Here is a 13,411-nt window from a genome sequence, read left to right on the forward strand (position 1 = left end):
AAAAAAAAAACCAACCCTAATACCTAATACCTAAACCCCGACCCCACCCCCATCAACCTCCCCTGAAACCTCTCCATAACCTCCCCCAACTTAACCATAACGCCCGCCGCCAACGTCCTCGCCCTGTCCCTGCTCTCGTCCCCATTCCCAGCCCCCGAGGCGGAAATCCTATCAAACACCTGCCCCGCCCAATCCCTCAACTCGATCACCTGGGCCGCGTACTCCGTGACTAGGCGTTCCTCGCCAGCCGACCCAGCCTCGACATTCAGGTCGATCAGGGCCAGGAAGAGCGAGAGCAGGGCGGTCAGGATGGTGGGTTCTTCGGCGACGGGGCGCGTGTGGAGACTTAGGAGGAAAGAGGTCGTTTCGTGGGTTAGGGTTGGGAGGGAGGGGTTGTGAGGGCCCATGGTTGAGAGGAGGAGGGTCAGGGTCTGGATGAAGAGGGAGAGGAGGTGGGGGATTAGGAAGGGGTTTGAGGAGGGGGAGGAGGATCTGTTGTGGAGATTCTGTTAGTTGAGGCAGGTAGTTGTGGGGAGGATGCTGATAGGGAGTGGAAAGGCTGGGTGAGTGGGCCGATGAGTGAGGGATGGATATGACTTACGAAGAGAATTGCATGATCATGACATCGAACCTGCCCTTGAGAGGATAAAAGAAGCCGTCGGCAAGGACCTTGTGGAGGTCTTTGATAGTGGACTTCTGGCGTTGATATTCTCGCTGCTGGCGCTTCTTTTCGACCTCCATGCGGGAGGAGAACGTCCGGACTTTGAGCGCGTCCGGGCCCGAGGCGGCGTCTGCGGCGGTGGCGGCGAGAGGTTGAAGGGAGGCTTGCGAGAGTTTATGAGTGAGAGCTGCGATGGGAGAGTTCGTGTCGCTTGTGTATAGAGCTTCCAAGGCCGCGGGGAGTTTCTTCGAAGGGAACGAGGAGTCAGGGAGGGCTGGAAGGCCGATAGTTTGGGCGTCTTCTTCACCATTGCCGGCGAGTTCTCGGGCACTCAAGCCCAGGGCTGTGAGAATAGCGGAGCGTTGGATTTGGGACAGATCACCGTCAAAGAAGATGGCCGAGAACCAGCGGCCGAGTTTCAGCGGTTGCGAGACGATCAGCGCGATCATGCTTTGGAGCCGGAGTTCGTGGAATTTAGGCATCTTGTTCGGCTCCTGCAGGCCGACGACTATGAGCGCGAGCTCGTCCGTCTGCTCTGCAAGCTCGGTGCCGAAGCCGGTCTTTCGTCGAATGAGCGAGGGGGCTGTCGTGATGGCCAGCTCGTGCCGTTCGACATTGTCTGTATCTCGCAGGTAGGTTATCAGGTCGCGGATGTATCTGCCAGAGCTGGTTAGATGTGCGAGTAGATCATAGGCAGTGGGACTTACACTGGCGCCGTTGGCTTAGTCCGCTGGACCAAAGTTGGATCGTCGTCGGAATCCGAAGGGTCTTCATCGGGTTTCTCGTAAGGAATCAAGTCGTCGTCTTCGTCCTCAGACTCCGCGGGCTCATCCTCGTCTATTTCTTCTATCGACATGATTTTGACACGCTGCTGGTTGGGTTTCTTTACGCCTGTGGTAGAAGGTGTGTTCTTAGATGTCTGGTTTTGTGACTTGGATGTCGATGCCGGGGGTGATCGAATCGACTCCAACGAGCCGACGGTATCTTGCGTCTTGATAAGACCAAGATACCATCGCGCCTCGTCACTGTCCATCTCTTCAAGGTCAAATCTCATTGCCTTCCCTGGCTCTTCCACAAGCTCAGAGATTGCCGTTCCTATGATCATGCCTAGGAATCGACATCTCGTAGAAGAAGCCGCTAACCGATTGGAGACACTACCGAGGAAAGTGCCCGAACGTCCTATGCTTTTCACTGTTGCTGGGTCAAGCCGTTGAAGATAGCCGGCTGCGAGGAGAATGACCTGGGTGTTTGCTGGGGCAAATCAGCACGTGTACTCTGCAGATGAACGATAACGACATACCCTCTTGGCTGGTGGTGGGTGCATGCTTTATGTAAAATTTATCAGCAGATTGCTCCAGGCCTTTTGTGAGTAATGTATATATCAAGTCTGTGGCAAGTAGTGTTAGTGAATCTTCCAAATACTGCAAGGGACCTCGCTTGCCTTGTTGCTCAGCAAATGTGGCCAACACAGCTCGCCGCAAGCCTGGCGTTCGAATGGAAGACCCCTGGCCTTTCGACAGCCAATCTACAAGCTGGGCTTGTAGGCTGGCATGTCCGCGTAATATGATCGAGCATAAAGCGGCGACACCGTTTATCACTCCTTCAGATGCATTCTCCCTCCCAAATGGGAAGTAGTTCTTTTCAACGTCGCGGAATATGGCTTCAACCACTGAAAGCTGCTCTGTTGGGCGGAGATGGCTGAACAGGATACCATACTGTTTGGAAAAGTCGTGTTCGACCAGAAGACCAGCGTAGATTTCCCGCACCAGTTTGTCTGGGAAGATTTTAGTGCAAGGATAGTCAAACAGAAGATAGGACGCTTACCAGTGTACCCAAGGCTCAACGCCCGTCCAGTCAGGGATGCAGCGGCCTTCCAATGCCCCTCTTTATCTGCATCTATTTTCGATATCATGTAGCAAACATTTGAGCCAATCCAGGCTGCATATTTGGATCCGTCTCCGACCCAGGAAACCAATTTTACACCGTCAATATCACCAACTAGCGTAAGTGCCTCGGCTGCAGTGGAAAGGACTCTGCTGGCAGCGATCAGAGACAACAGTTCTCTCCAAGCAATCTGCTTCTGAGTTTCGTTCCCATACAACGAGTCAATATCCGCATACAGGCGTGATGCAAAATCTTTTGGTTCCAAAAGCGCAGAGATCACCGACAACAAATCCCTGAGTTGAATCTGATGTCCCGAGGCTTTGGATGATCGAGCGGCACCTATCAACGAGCGGAGCTGGGTGACCAAGCAGCTGATCCCGGCGACACTGCTAAGACATCGCAACAGTGCCGCTCTTGTCTTCGTACTGCTCGACTTCGATCCCTTCGCAATGGGATTCAAGGGCTCCCAGTGATGGGGAACCGTGATGCTGACTAAGACATTGAGGATTTGAGCTGTTGTCGGGCTTGGGATTCTGACGTCGAATCCTGAGGGGCTTAATTGTTTACTGGATGGGTCCAGCGTCGCAAGGACGCGAGAGAGCTCGGCGTTGTCGGGGTTGGACCTGAGGACTGCTAAGATATATTGCGATGATGTCTGGTCTTCATTCAGATGTGATTCATGTTTCTCAAGGCGAGCTTTCTGAGGAGCCTCGGAGGTAGGGGTTAAGGAAGCCCTTTGATCATGGGTAACAGTCTTGATTTCAGTGAGTAGTCCGTCCATGTTGTGACAATATCATTCTTGAGCCTTGGTTGAGAAGAGAAAGAGGTGATGAATGGATGAAATTGTATGGAGCGGCCGGGTCACGTGGGGTTTTTTTGCGCTGGGCCTCTTATGGACGTTGAACACCGCTCCAGATGATCGTGATCAGCACGACTGTCAGTATTTGATTTGCTTGAGCTGCACATAGAACCGATGATGATAGTGCACTTATGTTGTCTCAATTGACGGTGGACTACTGAGATCTTCGTAGCAGCAAGCGAATAAAAGGCGACAGCGAGCTAAGCCCGATTTGGCAAGACAGGCCTATCATGACTAAGCAGCAGAGGAACATGGTCAACACCAACGTCACATCCTCGCGCTGCATCTCGGCATCTCACCATCCATACGTACTATAAGTGACTCAACATCTACAGGATAGATCATTTGCCAGTTGGGCTTACTATTCAAGGCAAATCCACACCACTGCGCGCGTCCCCGCTGTTACTACCCCTCATATACCTCCACTGCGGCCGCCCATCTTCCAACTAAAGTTGAACTCTCCATTTGCCCAAAATGGCTTCTACCGATCCATCCCTTCGCTGGTGAGGCTTGCAGTTCTGTGCTATCCATATTGTGAACCATATTAATATCACCTAGGAAGTACCTGTACAACGTCTTGAGCAAGCCCGGCCCCCAAAGCGACGAGGACTGGGTGCCAGGACCTGAGACGATAAGCGCTCTGGAGAGCTCGAAAGTTCTGTATGTTTCCAAACCCCTATTTTACAGCTTACATTGCTAATACAAGTCTAGAGTCATGTGAGTTTGTGATCACATCGAAGGGTTGAGCAGACGACTAACAAGTGAACCCCACCAGAGGAGCTGGCGGCCTGGGATGTGAGATTCTCAAGAACTTGGCCTTGTCCGGTTTCAAAGACATCCACGTCATCGATATGGGTAGGTCTCCGCCAAGTCTGAAGGAATACGCAGCTCTAACCAGACTAGACACCATTGACATTTCCAACCTGAACCGACAATTCCTGTTCCGCCAGTCGGACATCGGGAAACCGAAGGCGGAGGTTGCCGCATCCTTTGTAGAGCGCCGGGTCAAAGGTGTCAAGATCACTCCGTACGTCGGGAAGATCCAAGACAAAGACGAAGATTACTACATGCAATTTAAGATCGTCGTGTGCGGTCTTGATAGTATCGAGGCCCGACGATGGATCAACGCTACGCTGATCGGGATGGTTGACCCCGAAGATCCCGAAAGCTTGAAGCCACTGATCGACGGTGGTACTGAAGGTAATGATCCTCCCACGAAAAGAAGTAATAGGAGATATTAACCGTGCCGCAGGATTCAAGGGCCAGGCGCGTGTCATCTTGCCTACTCTATCATCGTGCATCGAATGCCAGCTGGACATGCATGCGCCTCGACCTGCCGTCCCTCTTTGCACCATCGCGACCATCCCACGCCAGCCCCAGCACTGCATCGAATGGGCGCACCAGATCGCCTGGCAGGAGAAGCGCAAAGACGAGCCCTTCGACAGCGACGACATGGAACATATCAGCTGGGTGTACAACGCTGCGCTCGAGCGCGCGAAACAGTTCAACATCCACGGCGTCACGTTCCAGATGTCCCAGGGCGTGGTGAAGAACATTATCCCCGCAATCGCGTCAACGAACGCGGTCATCGCCGCTGCCACGACCTCTGAAGCGTTGAAGATCGCCACCTCGTGTAACCCCTACCTCGAGAACTACATGATGTACGCGGGCGAGGAGGGCGTGTATACCTATACCTTCGAGGCAGAGAAGAAGTCGGACTGCCCTGTGTGCGGAAACCTGGCGCGGAAGATGACGGTTGACCCGGAGATGACGCTGGAAGCTTTTATTGAGACTCTGGGTGAGCGACCCGAAGCGCAGCTGAAAAAGCCCAGTATGAGAACGGAGGAGAGGACCCTGTATCAGCGCTTCCCTCCCCAGCTGGAGGAACAAACCCGAGCGAATCTGAAGCGCAAACTCGGAGAGCTGGTCGAGAATGGGCAGGAGGTCGCAGTGAGCGATCCGGCATATACCATTGATTTCCGGTACCGGCTGGAGTTCAGCTAGATCGGTGCACGATGCGCAGAGTATCTTACTTACCTGAAATGAGACATGAGTTCACTACGACAATAATACTATCTCTTATGACTAGATACGAAAAGAAACAAGATGAGGAAATCCAAATCTGCTTTTTCTATATATGAAAAATTTGCCCTATCCAGACTCCCGACTGTAAAGAAGGCCTTAACCAACTTCTTTTCATAAATGTACAGGAACACGCAAAAGAACAGCAAAAAATCCAACGCCGGTCAATGCATCATATAATTTTAAAGATCATTTGAAGCGGGCAGATTTACCGCGCGATATCCGCCAATCCGCGCTTCCACCGCGCGCATTTGAGCTTCAGCACCTTCACACTCTCCAGGAAGAGGTAGTCACTCTCGAACTGGCCGGTGCTCTCGATGTTGAAGATGAAGTGGTCGCGCACACGACCCAGCTTGACCTTGCCCTGGAACTCGTCATGTCGCAGACATTCCCTGCTCACGGTGTCCTTGAAGGCGTCGCGAACAACGGCCTTCATCTCACCCTCGTGTCCTTCGTACTCGCTGTTCTTCTGGACATCTTCTCGGGTGACGGGCTCCAGGCCGATGACGCCGCGCGGGAAACACTTGGCGAACTTCTTCGCATCGTCTCCGATGATGGGGCGCTGGATCTGGATATCCGGCAACAAGCGGTAGGTCGCAGTCGCGACAGGAGAGAACTTGGCATGATCAGCACCAATTCCCTTAATGCAGTGCAATTCCATATCCAGCTTCTGTCCGGGACGAAGCTTAGCGACCAGGATGTCCGGGTTGACAGGCTGGATGGCATCTTCGCCGCTGAAGTACTGTTCCTGGCGACCGACGGGGTGGAAGGTGATGTCCTTGGCGTAGATGTGCGCATTGTTGTACAGCTTGCGGGGATCGGTCTCGTTGGGGTCGGCATCGGGGTTCTTAGTGCATTCCGCATCCAGCCGAAGAACGATGGTGTTGTAATCACTCGGGGTGCTGCCGCCTTCCGGGTCGTCCTCGGTCGGCTTCTTGAACCAGCTCATCCAGCTGATGCCGTCGACGGAGCCCTTGAGCGGGATGAGACCCAGTCGTTGGGCGAGCACCTCATCCTGGATGACGGAGGTGTTGTTGTGGACGAAAACGAACTCAATAGCGATGCTGGGGACTTCAGCCATGAGAATGCGACGGAAGGCATTTGCGATCGAGGCATCGAGGCCGATCAGCGAGAAAGAAGCTTCGAATCTTTCGTTCTGGTGGAATTCGACCTTGAAGCCCTGGAGACGAGATCGACGTGAGAATCTGCAAGATACATAGAAACGAGAAGTATCAGGTAGTGATATACCTCTTTAAACTTGTCCAGCGCCCATTCGTGCGACTCGCCGGGCCAGTGACCGGGAAAATCTGTGGAGGGGATGTTGGAGACGGTCTCGGGGTTGATACTGACAAGCTGAGCATCGTGTTAGCATGAACAAGGAAAAAATTTGCATGACGGATGTTCGAGAAACATACCCTTCTGCGCTCCAGTTCCTCCTGCGAGGCCACAAGAGGCGCCATGGTGGGCTAGCAATTGGACGATGAAAGTTGCGAGGATGGCGGGCAAAGTGAGTCTTGGGGAGGGAAATGGAAAAAGTTCTGTAGAAAACCGGCAGTATTTCCTGCATGCCTGAGGCGGCCATGCCACCCGGTTATTCTGCACCCATCCCGTGCGCGGTGTAGACTGGTCGTGGCCGGCGGTCGGTGGACGGGCGTGGCTACAGGGCACTAGCGCGAGGGCAGAATAGACGGGGGTCCTCAGGCCAACCAGAGGCGGCGTGATGACCAGGCGATGGTATCACGTGACCGGCCAAAATGTCTCTCGCAACCTCCAACCAGCGTCAAGTCCGTCCGCATCGCCCCAATTCCGCGAAGTCCCTCCATCCATTGCGCTCGGACTGAGGACAGTCAACCCCTAATTCCTCCTCGTCCCCCTCTCCTCTCTTCCGAATGGCTGCTTCCTTTACTCGCCTGGCGGGCAGCGCGCCCAAAAGGCTCTGTCTCCGCCCCTCCACCATCACCTCCAACACGACCATCCCCAGATCCCGTTCGATAACGACGTCTCTCCCTCGTCGACAGGCCGAGTCCACCAGCTATCAGGCGACCCGACTGATTCCCACCGACCCGACCTTTACATCGCTGGCCAACAAGGGCATTGCGGGCGAGGCCGAGGTTCCCGCCGGTCTCGAGTCCGAGGATGAAGGGGTCGGCCGCAAGATCCGCCATTACACGGTCAACTTCGGTCCCCAGCATCCTGCTGCTCACGGTGTGCTTCGTCTGATTCTGGAATTGAACGGTGAAGAGATCGTTCGCTCGGATCCCCACGTCGGTCTGCTCCACCGTGGTACCGAGAAGTTGATCGAATACAAGACCTACATGCAGGCTCTGCCTTACTTCGACCGATTGGACTACGTCTCCATGATGACGAACGAGCAGTGCTTCGCGCTGGCTGTCGAGAAGCTGCTCAACATTGAGATCCCCGAGCGAGCCAAGTGGATCCGGACGATGTTCGGCGAGATCACCCGTATCCTGAACCACCTCATGTCCGTCCTCTCCCACGCAATGGATGTTGGTGCCCTGACGCCATTCCTGTGGGGTTTCGAGGAGCGTGAGAAGCTCATGGTATGGGGAACCCTATCTTTTCACGAAGACAAATGGATTGTGGAGTCTAACCTGTCGATTGTAATTTAATAGGAATTCTACGAGCGTGTCTCCGGTGCTCGTCTCCATGCCGCCTACGTCCGCCCTGGTGGTGTTTCCCAGGACCTTCCCATTGGTCTCCTTGACGATATCTACCAATGGGCCACTCAATTCGGTGACCGTATTGACGAAACCGAGGAGCTGCTCACTGACAACCGTATCTGGAAGGCCAGAACCCAGGGTGTCGGTGTTGTCCCCGCCGCTGATGCTCTGAACATGAGTTTCACCGGTGTCATGCTGCGTGGTTCCGGTGTCCCCTGGGATATCCGTAAGTCCCAGCCCTACGACGCGTATGACCAGGTCGAGTTCGACGTCCCCGTCGGTGTCAACGGTGACTGCTACGACCGTTACCTCTGCCGTATGGAGGAGTTCCGTCAGTCCCTGCGCATCATCCACCAGTGTCTGAACAAGATCCCCGCTGGTCCCGTCCGTGTGGAGGACTACAAGATCTCGCCTCCTCCCCGTGCCGCCATGAAGGAGAACATGGAAGCTCTGATCCACCACTTCCTGCTCTTCACCAAGGGTTACTCCGTGCCCCCCGGTGAGACCTACTCCGCCATCGAGGCCCCTAAGGGTGAGATGGCTGTGTTCCTGGTCAGTGATGGCAGCGAGCGCCCTTACCGCTGCAAGATCCGTGCTCCTGGATTTGCTCACTTGGGTGGTTTTGACCAAGTTTCCCGTGGTCACCTTCTGGCCGACGCTGTCGCTATCATCGGTAAGCCCCTCTTTGCTGTTACGGTTACTCCCAATCAAGTACCATAACTAATTCTCTCCCTTCTAGGTACAATGGATTTGGTGTTCGGTGAAGTTGACCGGTAAACAATTAAGAAACCAAAAAGAGGTGGACAACCTGATCTCCCAACTTCTGTAAAAATATGCCCAACACGACTCAGAACACTTCCATTTCAACCATCCATCCATCTTCTTCTATATTGATGATTGCAAGCCAGAGAACAAACCAAAATACATAATCTAGATCCGAAGAATCATTCATCCATAAATGAACAAAACAAAACATATCCCTTGGTTGGTATCCACCGTCCCTTGGCTATCAGCTCTAAGGTTATGTGTACCATGCGTGAGCGCGCGCGTGTATGTGTGTGATGTCAAGTCAAGCCAAGCAAAGTGGAGTGAAGTGAAGTGAAGTGAAGAGAAGCTGTGTCGAGTCGAGTAACAGGTCAAGGAAGAAAAAGAGATCACGGCGAATCCACCACCCAGAAGAACAAACCCCATCCATACAGCTCCATGTACCAAGTACCACTTTCAAGGCGTTGATTTATCTCTTTCCTTCCTTTTTCTTCTTATTTTCCCATTTTTGTGTTATCGTGTCGTCATTCCAACTTCCCTTTACTCAATTTTTCTTCTTTCTGTCTCCTGTTTTGGTTCCTTTCCTTTTTGTTCTGTTTCTCTTTTCTTTTTTTTGGCCATAACCCTGTGTGTATAGTGACACTTAAAGAAGTTTGAAGTTTGAAGTTTCCCTTGTAATTTTAGTGTGAGGTTATTAAGGTAGTGGGGTTAAGTTGAGTTAGGTTGCGCAGAGAAAATGCTTGTTCGACATTTTATACCTTGGGTATGGCTTGCAATTTATCTAGCGAAGACAAGATGGCATTATCTCCTTTCGCATAATTTGGGATACGTGGATGTGCTGATAGGGCGTAATGTCCAAGGTGTGTTGAGGATCTATATCTGGATCGTTATAACAAAAAGGAGCGAGAGAAAAGGGAGAAGGAATACATATCAATTCAGCTCTATGCACCTAGGATAAATAAATCATATAAATATGAAGAGAGGATTTATAATGATCCAAATTAAATAATTGCCTCCTATCGACGCCAGAAACTCCCAAATGAAGATATCAAGATGAGGTGCGCCAATGCCAATGCACAAAACACCAAGAGGAAAGAAACAAAAACCAAGAAACGGCCACACCTATACTAAAAGATCGGGTATCAAACCACTTTCCCGTTCCTCTTCCCCTCTTCAATGGCTTGTTCAATTAACCCATTAATACACAACCCAACCAAGCGCTCAAGAACCCTTATAAACAGGACGTGGCTGTATGGGATGTATGTACGATGCTATGCTGCAATCCACCACTGAGAAACTGTACAGCTCCTTTCTTTCGCTCTTCGCTCCCGGAACCTTCCCATCCACCTGCAGAAACAGGGAGAGAACTAGACGTTGTCATCATCATACATGAAGTTGATGTCGCGCGGTCTCCGTCGGTTATATGACACGAAGTCGCTATCGCCGGGAGGTCGTTCGTTGCGCGAGTTAGCGGTCAGCATGCTCTGAATACTCATGCAGACGCTCTCGACCGTCTGGACGGGCGACCAGCCTGCCGAGCTGAGGAGATCGAGACAGATGATGCCGTTGCTATAGATGTGCGGGTGGATGGGGATCGGACGCGGGGCGTCAGAGGTTTTAGGCGACTCGATGAATTGAACTTCTGGGGGTTCTGTGAATGAGGAGTGGCCGTTAGATTTGGGTGCTGCAATTTCCTTGAACGTCGGATTCCATCGGGAGAACGAGAGAAACATACCAATCGGGTACTTGGAGCTGAACGTGAACTTTAATCGATATGTTTCGTTCTGGTAGAGAGGATTGTTGTCCAAGACTTTGATGTCCATTTGCCATTCCTCTAGGTTTTCCGATTTCACAATTGAGATCCCGGGTGGCATGTGTTCTTTCATCTGGAGGTGTATGCGATCAGCAACGGTGCCCGATGTACGTATGGATGCAAATGACCGGCTGACGGTGTGAAGGAAAGGGACGATTGAAACTGGATTGAGCTGGAACATAACGGAGTGACCGAGGGTGGAACAACGAGGGTTGCAAGGATATAGGTACCTTGATAAGCTCCTAGAGAGTAGTATACATGTCAGCTTGATCAACTCGGTTCCATGAGGGGCAGAGAGTAACGGACCTTGCTCAGACGCTTTGTTGCGAACATGATGGATAAAATCCTGACCAACCGGCACAATATCTCGTAGCCTGTTGCAGTCGTAAAAGCCCAGAGGGAGGAAAGGGTGCAGCCCGCTCTGGAGTCGGATCTTGAGACTGCGCCGAATGTATGACGTCTTGACACTGAGGCGGGGTGGATCACGGACGGAGTACAATCTAGGTATATGTATAGAGAAGAACCAAGTAAAAATAGGCGGAGAATCAAGAAGGAAAGGAAGAATATGATAAGAATGTCGGCAGCATCTAGGCGAGCGAGGAAGAATAGGTACTCCGTAGGAGGGCAGACCTAGGCGGCGTGAGAATAAATAGCAGTGGAAGACGGGGAAAGTCCCTGGGCCGATCAGCTGCTGCGCCGCCAGTCACCCGTGGTCCTGCACGTGACGGCGACCAACGGCTGACCCTTGTGACTTGCGCATCTACTCAGTAGTTTGTACACTTGACTGCCATATCATCCTGATCAGTTTCAACCATAAGACCAAAGAAAAAAAACTTGTACATATTCGTGGAATTATAGACGGGGAATCACGGAAATGATAAGTATTCACAAAGCAATCCTGATGAATGAGTTGCATCCTAAACAAAATCGTTAGAGGTAGACCCATCAAATTTACACTGACAACGCCCCCAGATAACATAAAACTGAATTTAAGCATGCGTCCCTCGTTCTCGTGCTTCCCGTTCGATCTTCTCCCGCTCCTCGGTCTCCTTGGCCTCGCGCACCTTGGCAAGGACCACCTCGCGGAAAATGGCTCCACGCGCGATCTTGCCTAGGCTGCGCTTCTTAGTGTGACCGGTCTCGCCTTCAGGGCTCGACTGTCCATTGCCAGCCAACTCCGCAGGTGCGCCAGATTTGTCCCCAGTTTCGGCAGAACCGGCCACATCGGTGACACTGGGGATGTCTTCCTCGTCCTCTTCCTGCATCTTGAGCGCTTCGATGCGGTTGGCCAGTTTGATGATCTCGATACCGCGCTTGAGACGGGAGCGCGCAATGTAGGCGCGGATCTCGGGCAACAGATCGCGGTCGCTGGCAGACTCGCCGGTCAGCCAGGCGTGCTTCAGGGCCTCTTCCGAGGTGACTCGCTTGGAGGGATCCGGTTGCAACATAGTGAGGATGAAGTCCTTGGCATCTTTGGACACGTCGCGCCAGTAGCGCTCGTGGAAAATGATGCGCCCCGTGCTGCATTCCTCGATCAAATCCGACAGGCTCTCCGATCGGAAAGGAGAGTAACCGCAAAGAAGGGTGTACGTGATGACACCTAGGGACCACATGTCGACGGCCTTTCCGTGGCCCTGCTTCAGCATAACCTCGGGCGCGGCGTAGCCGAACGATCCAGCCATGCTGGTGAGCACTTCCGAGGGATTGTCCAACATTTTGGCAATGCCAAAGTCGGCCAAGACGAGCTGAGAGGCGGGGTCGCGAGTAAGATAGAGCAAGTTTTCCGGCTTCAGGTCTATTTCCGTGAAAGCGGAGATCAGCGTGTGGGAAACTGCAGCGGCGGCGAATTTGACAAACCTCGGTGGACAATATTCCGTTCGTGCAGGTAGTTGACGGCATCCAGCACCTGTCGGATCGTCTGGGACGCATCCTTCTCCGTGAACTTGCCGTACTCGCAAATGCGATCAAACAGCTCACCACCCGTGGCCAGCTGCGTGACAATGTAAAATTTATCCTAGCACGCTGTCAGACCAAGTCGTACGCGACAAGTGACCGAACGGAGCCTACCTTCGATTCGAACCAGTCGACAAAGTGGACGATGTGGGGGTGGTTGAGCGCCTGCAGCATCTCCAGCTCGTCGTAGACCATGCGCTCGTTTCCACGGACATTTTTCTTCAGTATGATCTTGATCGCGACCTTTCCAGAGCTGGAGTCTGCCTCGCGAACAATACCGTACGTGCCAGCACCGAGGGTTCTTCCAAATTTGTATAGCGATCTAGAGCCGGGAAAGAGTCAGGGCTTTGACGACGCAGCGAGGATGGGAGAGAGGTTGTCAGGGAAAGGGGATCTGATGGATCGTACTTTTTTTCGTAGCTCTCCGGCTGTCCAGACAGCTTGTTGAGCATGTTAGAGACTAGATAGTGGACCACAGTCAGCGACTTCATGACGGCCGGTACGGCAAAAGCCCAACGGAAAACCCAAGGGCGAAGACAAGACTGAAAACCGATCGCAAGGTAAAGGCAGACCATGAAACCATAGGGAAACGAGTAAAGCCCAAAAACCCAGGCTCCTAGTCCATAGGACCACGACCGAGGTTGGCAACAACATGAGCGTGGTCGAATTGGCACCGCAGCGGCGCAGACAAGGCACCAGGATTTCAGGGGGAC

The 13,411-nt window shown here is 52.7% G+C and overlaps 6 protein-coding genes across 6 annotated transcripts; 2 read left to right on the plus strand and 4 right to left on the minus strand.

The window, feature by feature from the left end:
* Positions 1-23: 23 nt before the first annotated feature.
* Positions 24-3,427, minus strand: TEL2 (telomere length regulation TEL2 family protein; the record flags this gene model as incomplete). Its single annotated transcript, XM_046086773.1, has 6 exons — positions 2,486-3,427; positions 2,103-2,435; positions 1,962-2,048; positions 1,369-1,912; positions 602-1,318; positions 24-492 (listed from the first exon to the last, which is right to left on the minus strand). The coding sequence occupies exons 1-6, from the start codon at positions 3,324-3,326 to the stop codon at positions 24-26; spliced, it is 2,991 nt and encodes a 996-aa protein (XP_045942738.1). The 5' UTR covers positions 3,327-3,427.
* A 451-nt stretch (positions 3,428-3,878) lies between these two features.
* On the plus strand, positions 3,879-5,408 carry uba3 (NEDD8-activating protein UBA3; the record flags this gene model as incomplete). Its single annotated transcript, XM_046086774.1, has 6 exons — positions 3,879-3,907; positions 3,963-4,064; positions 4,116-4,121; positions 4,180-4,259; positions 4,308-4,604; positions 4,657-5,408. 6 exons carry the CDS (start codon positions 3,879-3,881, stop codon positions 5,406-5,408), a joined length of 1,266 nt encoding a protein of 421 aa, XP_045942739.1.
* A 286-nt stretch (positions 5,409-5,694) lies between these two features.
* On the minus strand, positions 5,695-6,946 carry RPC40 (DNA-directed RNA polymerase core subunit RPC40; the record flags this gene model as incomplete). Its single annotated transcript, XM_046086775.1, has 3 exons — positions 5,695-6,666; positions 6,735-6,839; positions 6,902-6,946. The coding sequence occupies 3 exons, from the start codon at positions 6,944-6,946 to the stop codon at positions 5,695-5,697; spliced, it is 1,122 nt and encodes a 373-aa protein (XP_045942740.1).
* Positions 6,947-7,375: 429 nt separating this feature from the next.
* Positions 7,376-8,944, plus strand: NdufS2 (NADH-quinone oxidoreductase subunit D; the record flags this gene model as incomplete). The annotated part of the gene is made up of 3 exons (XM_046086776.1): positions 7,376-8,047; positions 8,120-8,840; positions 8,907-8,944. The coding sequence occupies 3 exons, from the start codon at positions 7,376-7,378 to the stop codon at positions 8,942-8,944; spliced, it is 1,431 nt and encodes a 476-aa protein (XP_045942741.1).
* Positions 8,945-10,299: 1,355 nt separating this feature from the next.
* Positions 10,300-10,818, minus strand: LDX57_005096 (ubiquitin-conjugating enzyme E2; the record flags this gene model as incomplete). Its single annotated transcript, XM_046086777.1, has 2 exons — positions 10,300-10,583; positions 10,668-10,818. 2 exons carry the CDS (start codon positions 10,816-10,818, stop codon positions 10,300-10,302), a joined length of 435 nt encoding a protein of 144 aa, XP_045942742.1.
* A 916-nt stretch (positions 10,819-11,734) lies between these two features.
* CMK2 (serine/threonine-protein kinase) lies at positions 11,735-13,189 on the minus strand (the record flags this gene model as incomplete). The annotated part of the gene is made up of 4 exons (XM_046086778.1): positions 11,735-12,540; positions 12,603-12,759; positions 12,813-13,020; positions 13,107-13,189. The coding sequence occupies 4 exons, from the start codon at positions 13,187-13,189 to the stop codon at positions 11,735-11,737; spliced, it is 1,254 nt and encodes a 417-aa protein (XP_045942743.1).
* Between the last annotated feature and the right edge of the window lie 222 nt (positions 13,190-13,411).

The sequence above is a fragment of the Aspergillus melleus genome (assembly GCF_016097325.1).
Source record: "Aspergillus melleus strain CBS 546.65 chromosome Unknown contig3, whole genome shotgun sequence".
NCBI classification, from domain to species: Eukaryota; Fungi; Ascomycota; class Eurotiomycetes; order Eurotiales; family Aspergillaceae; genus Aspergillus; species Aspergillus melleus.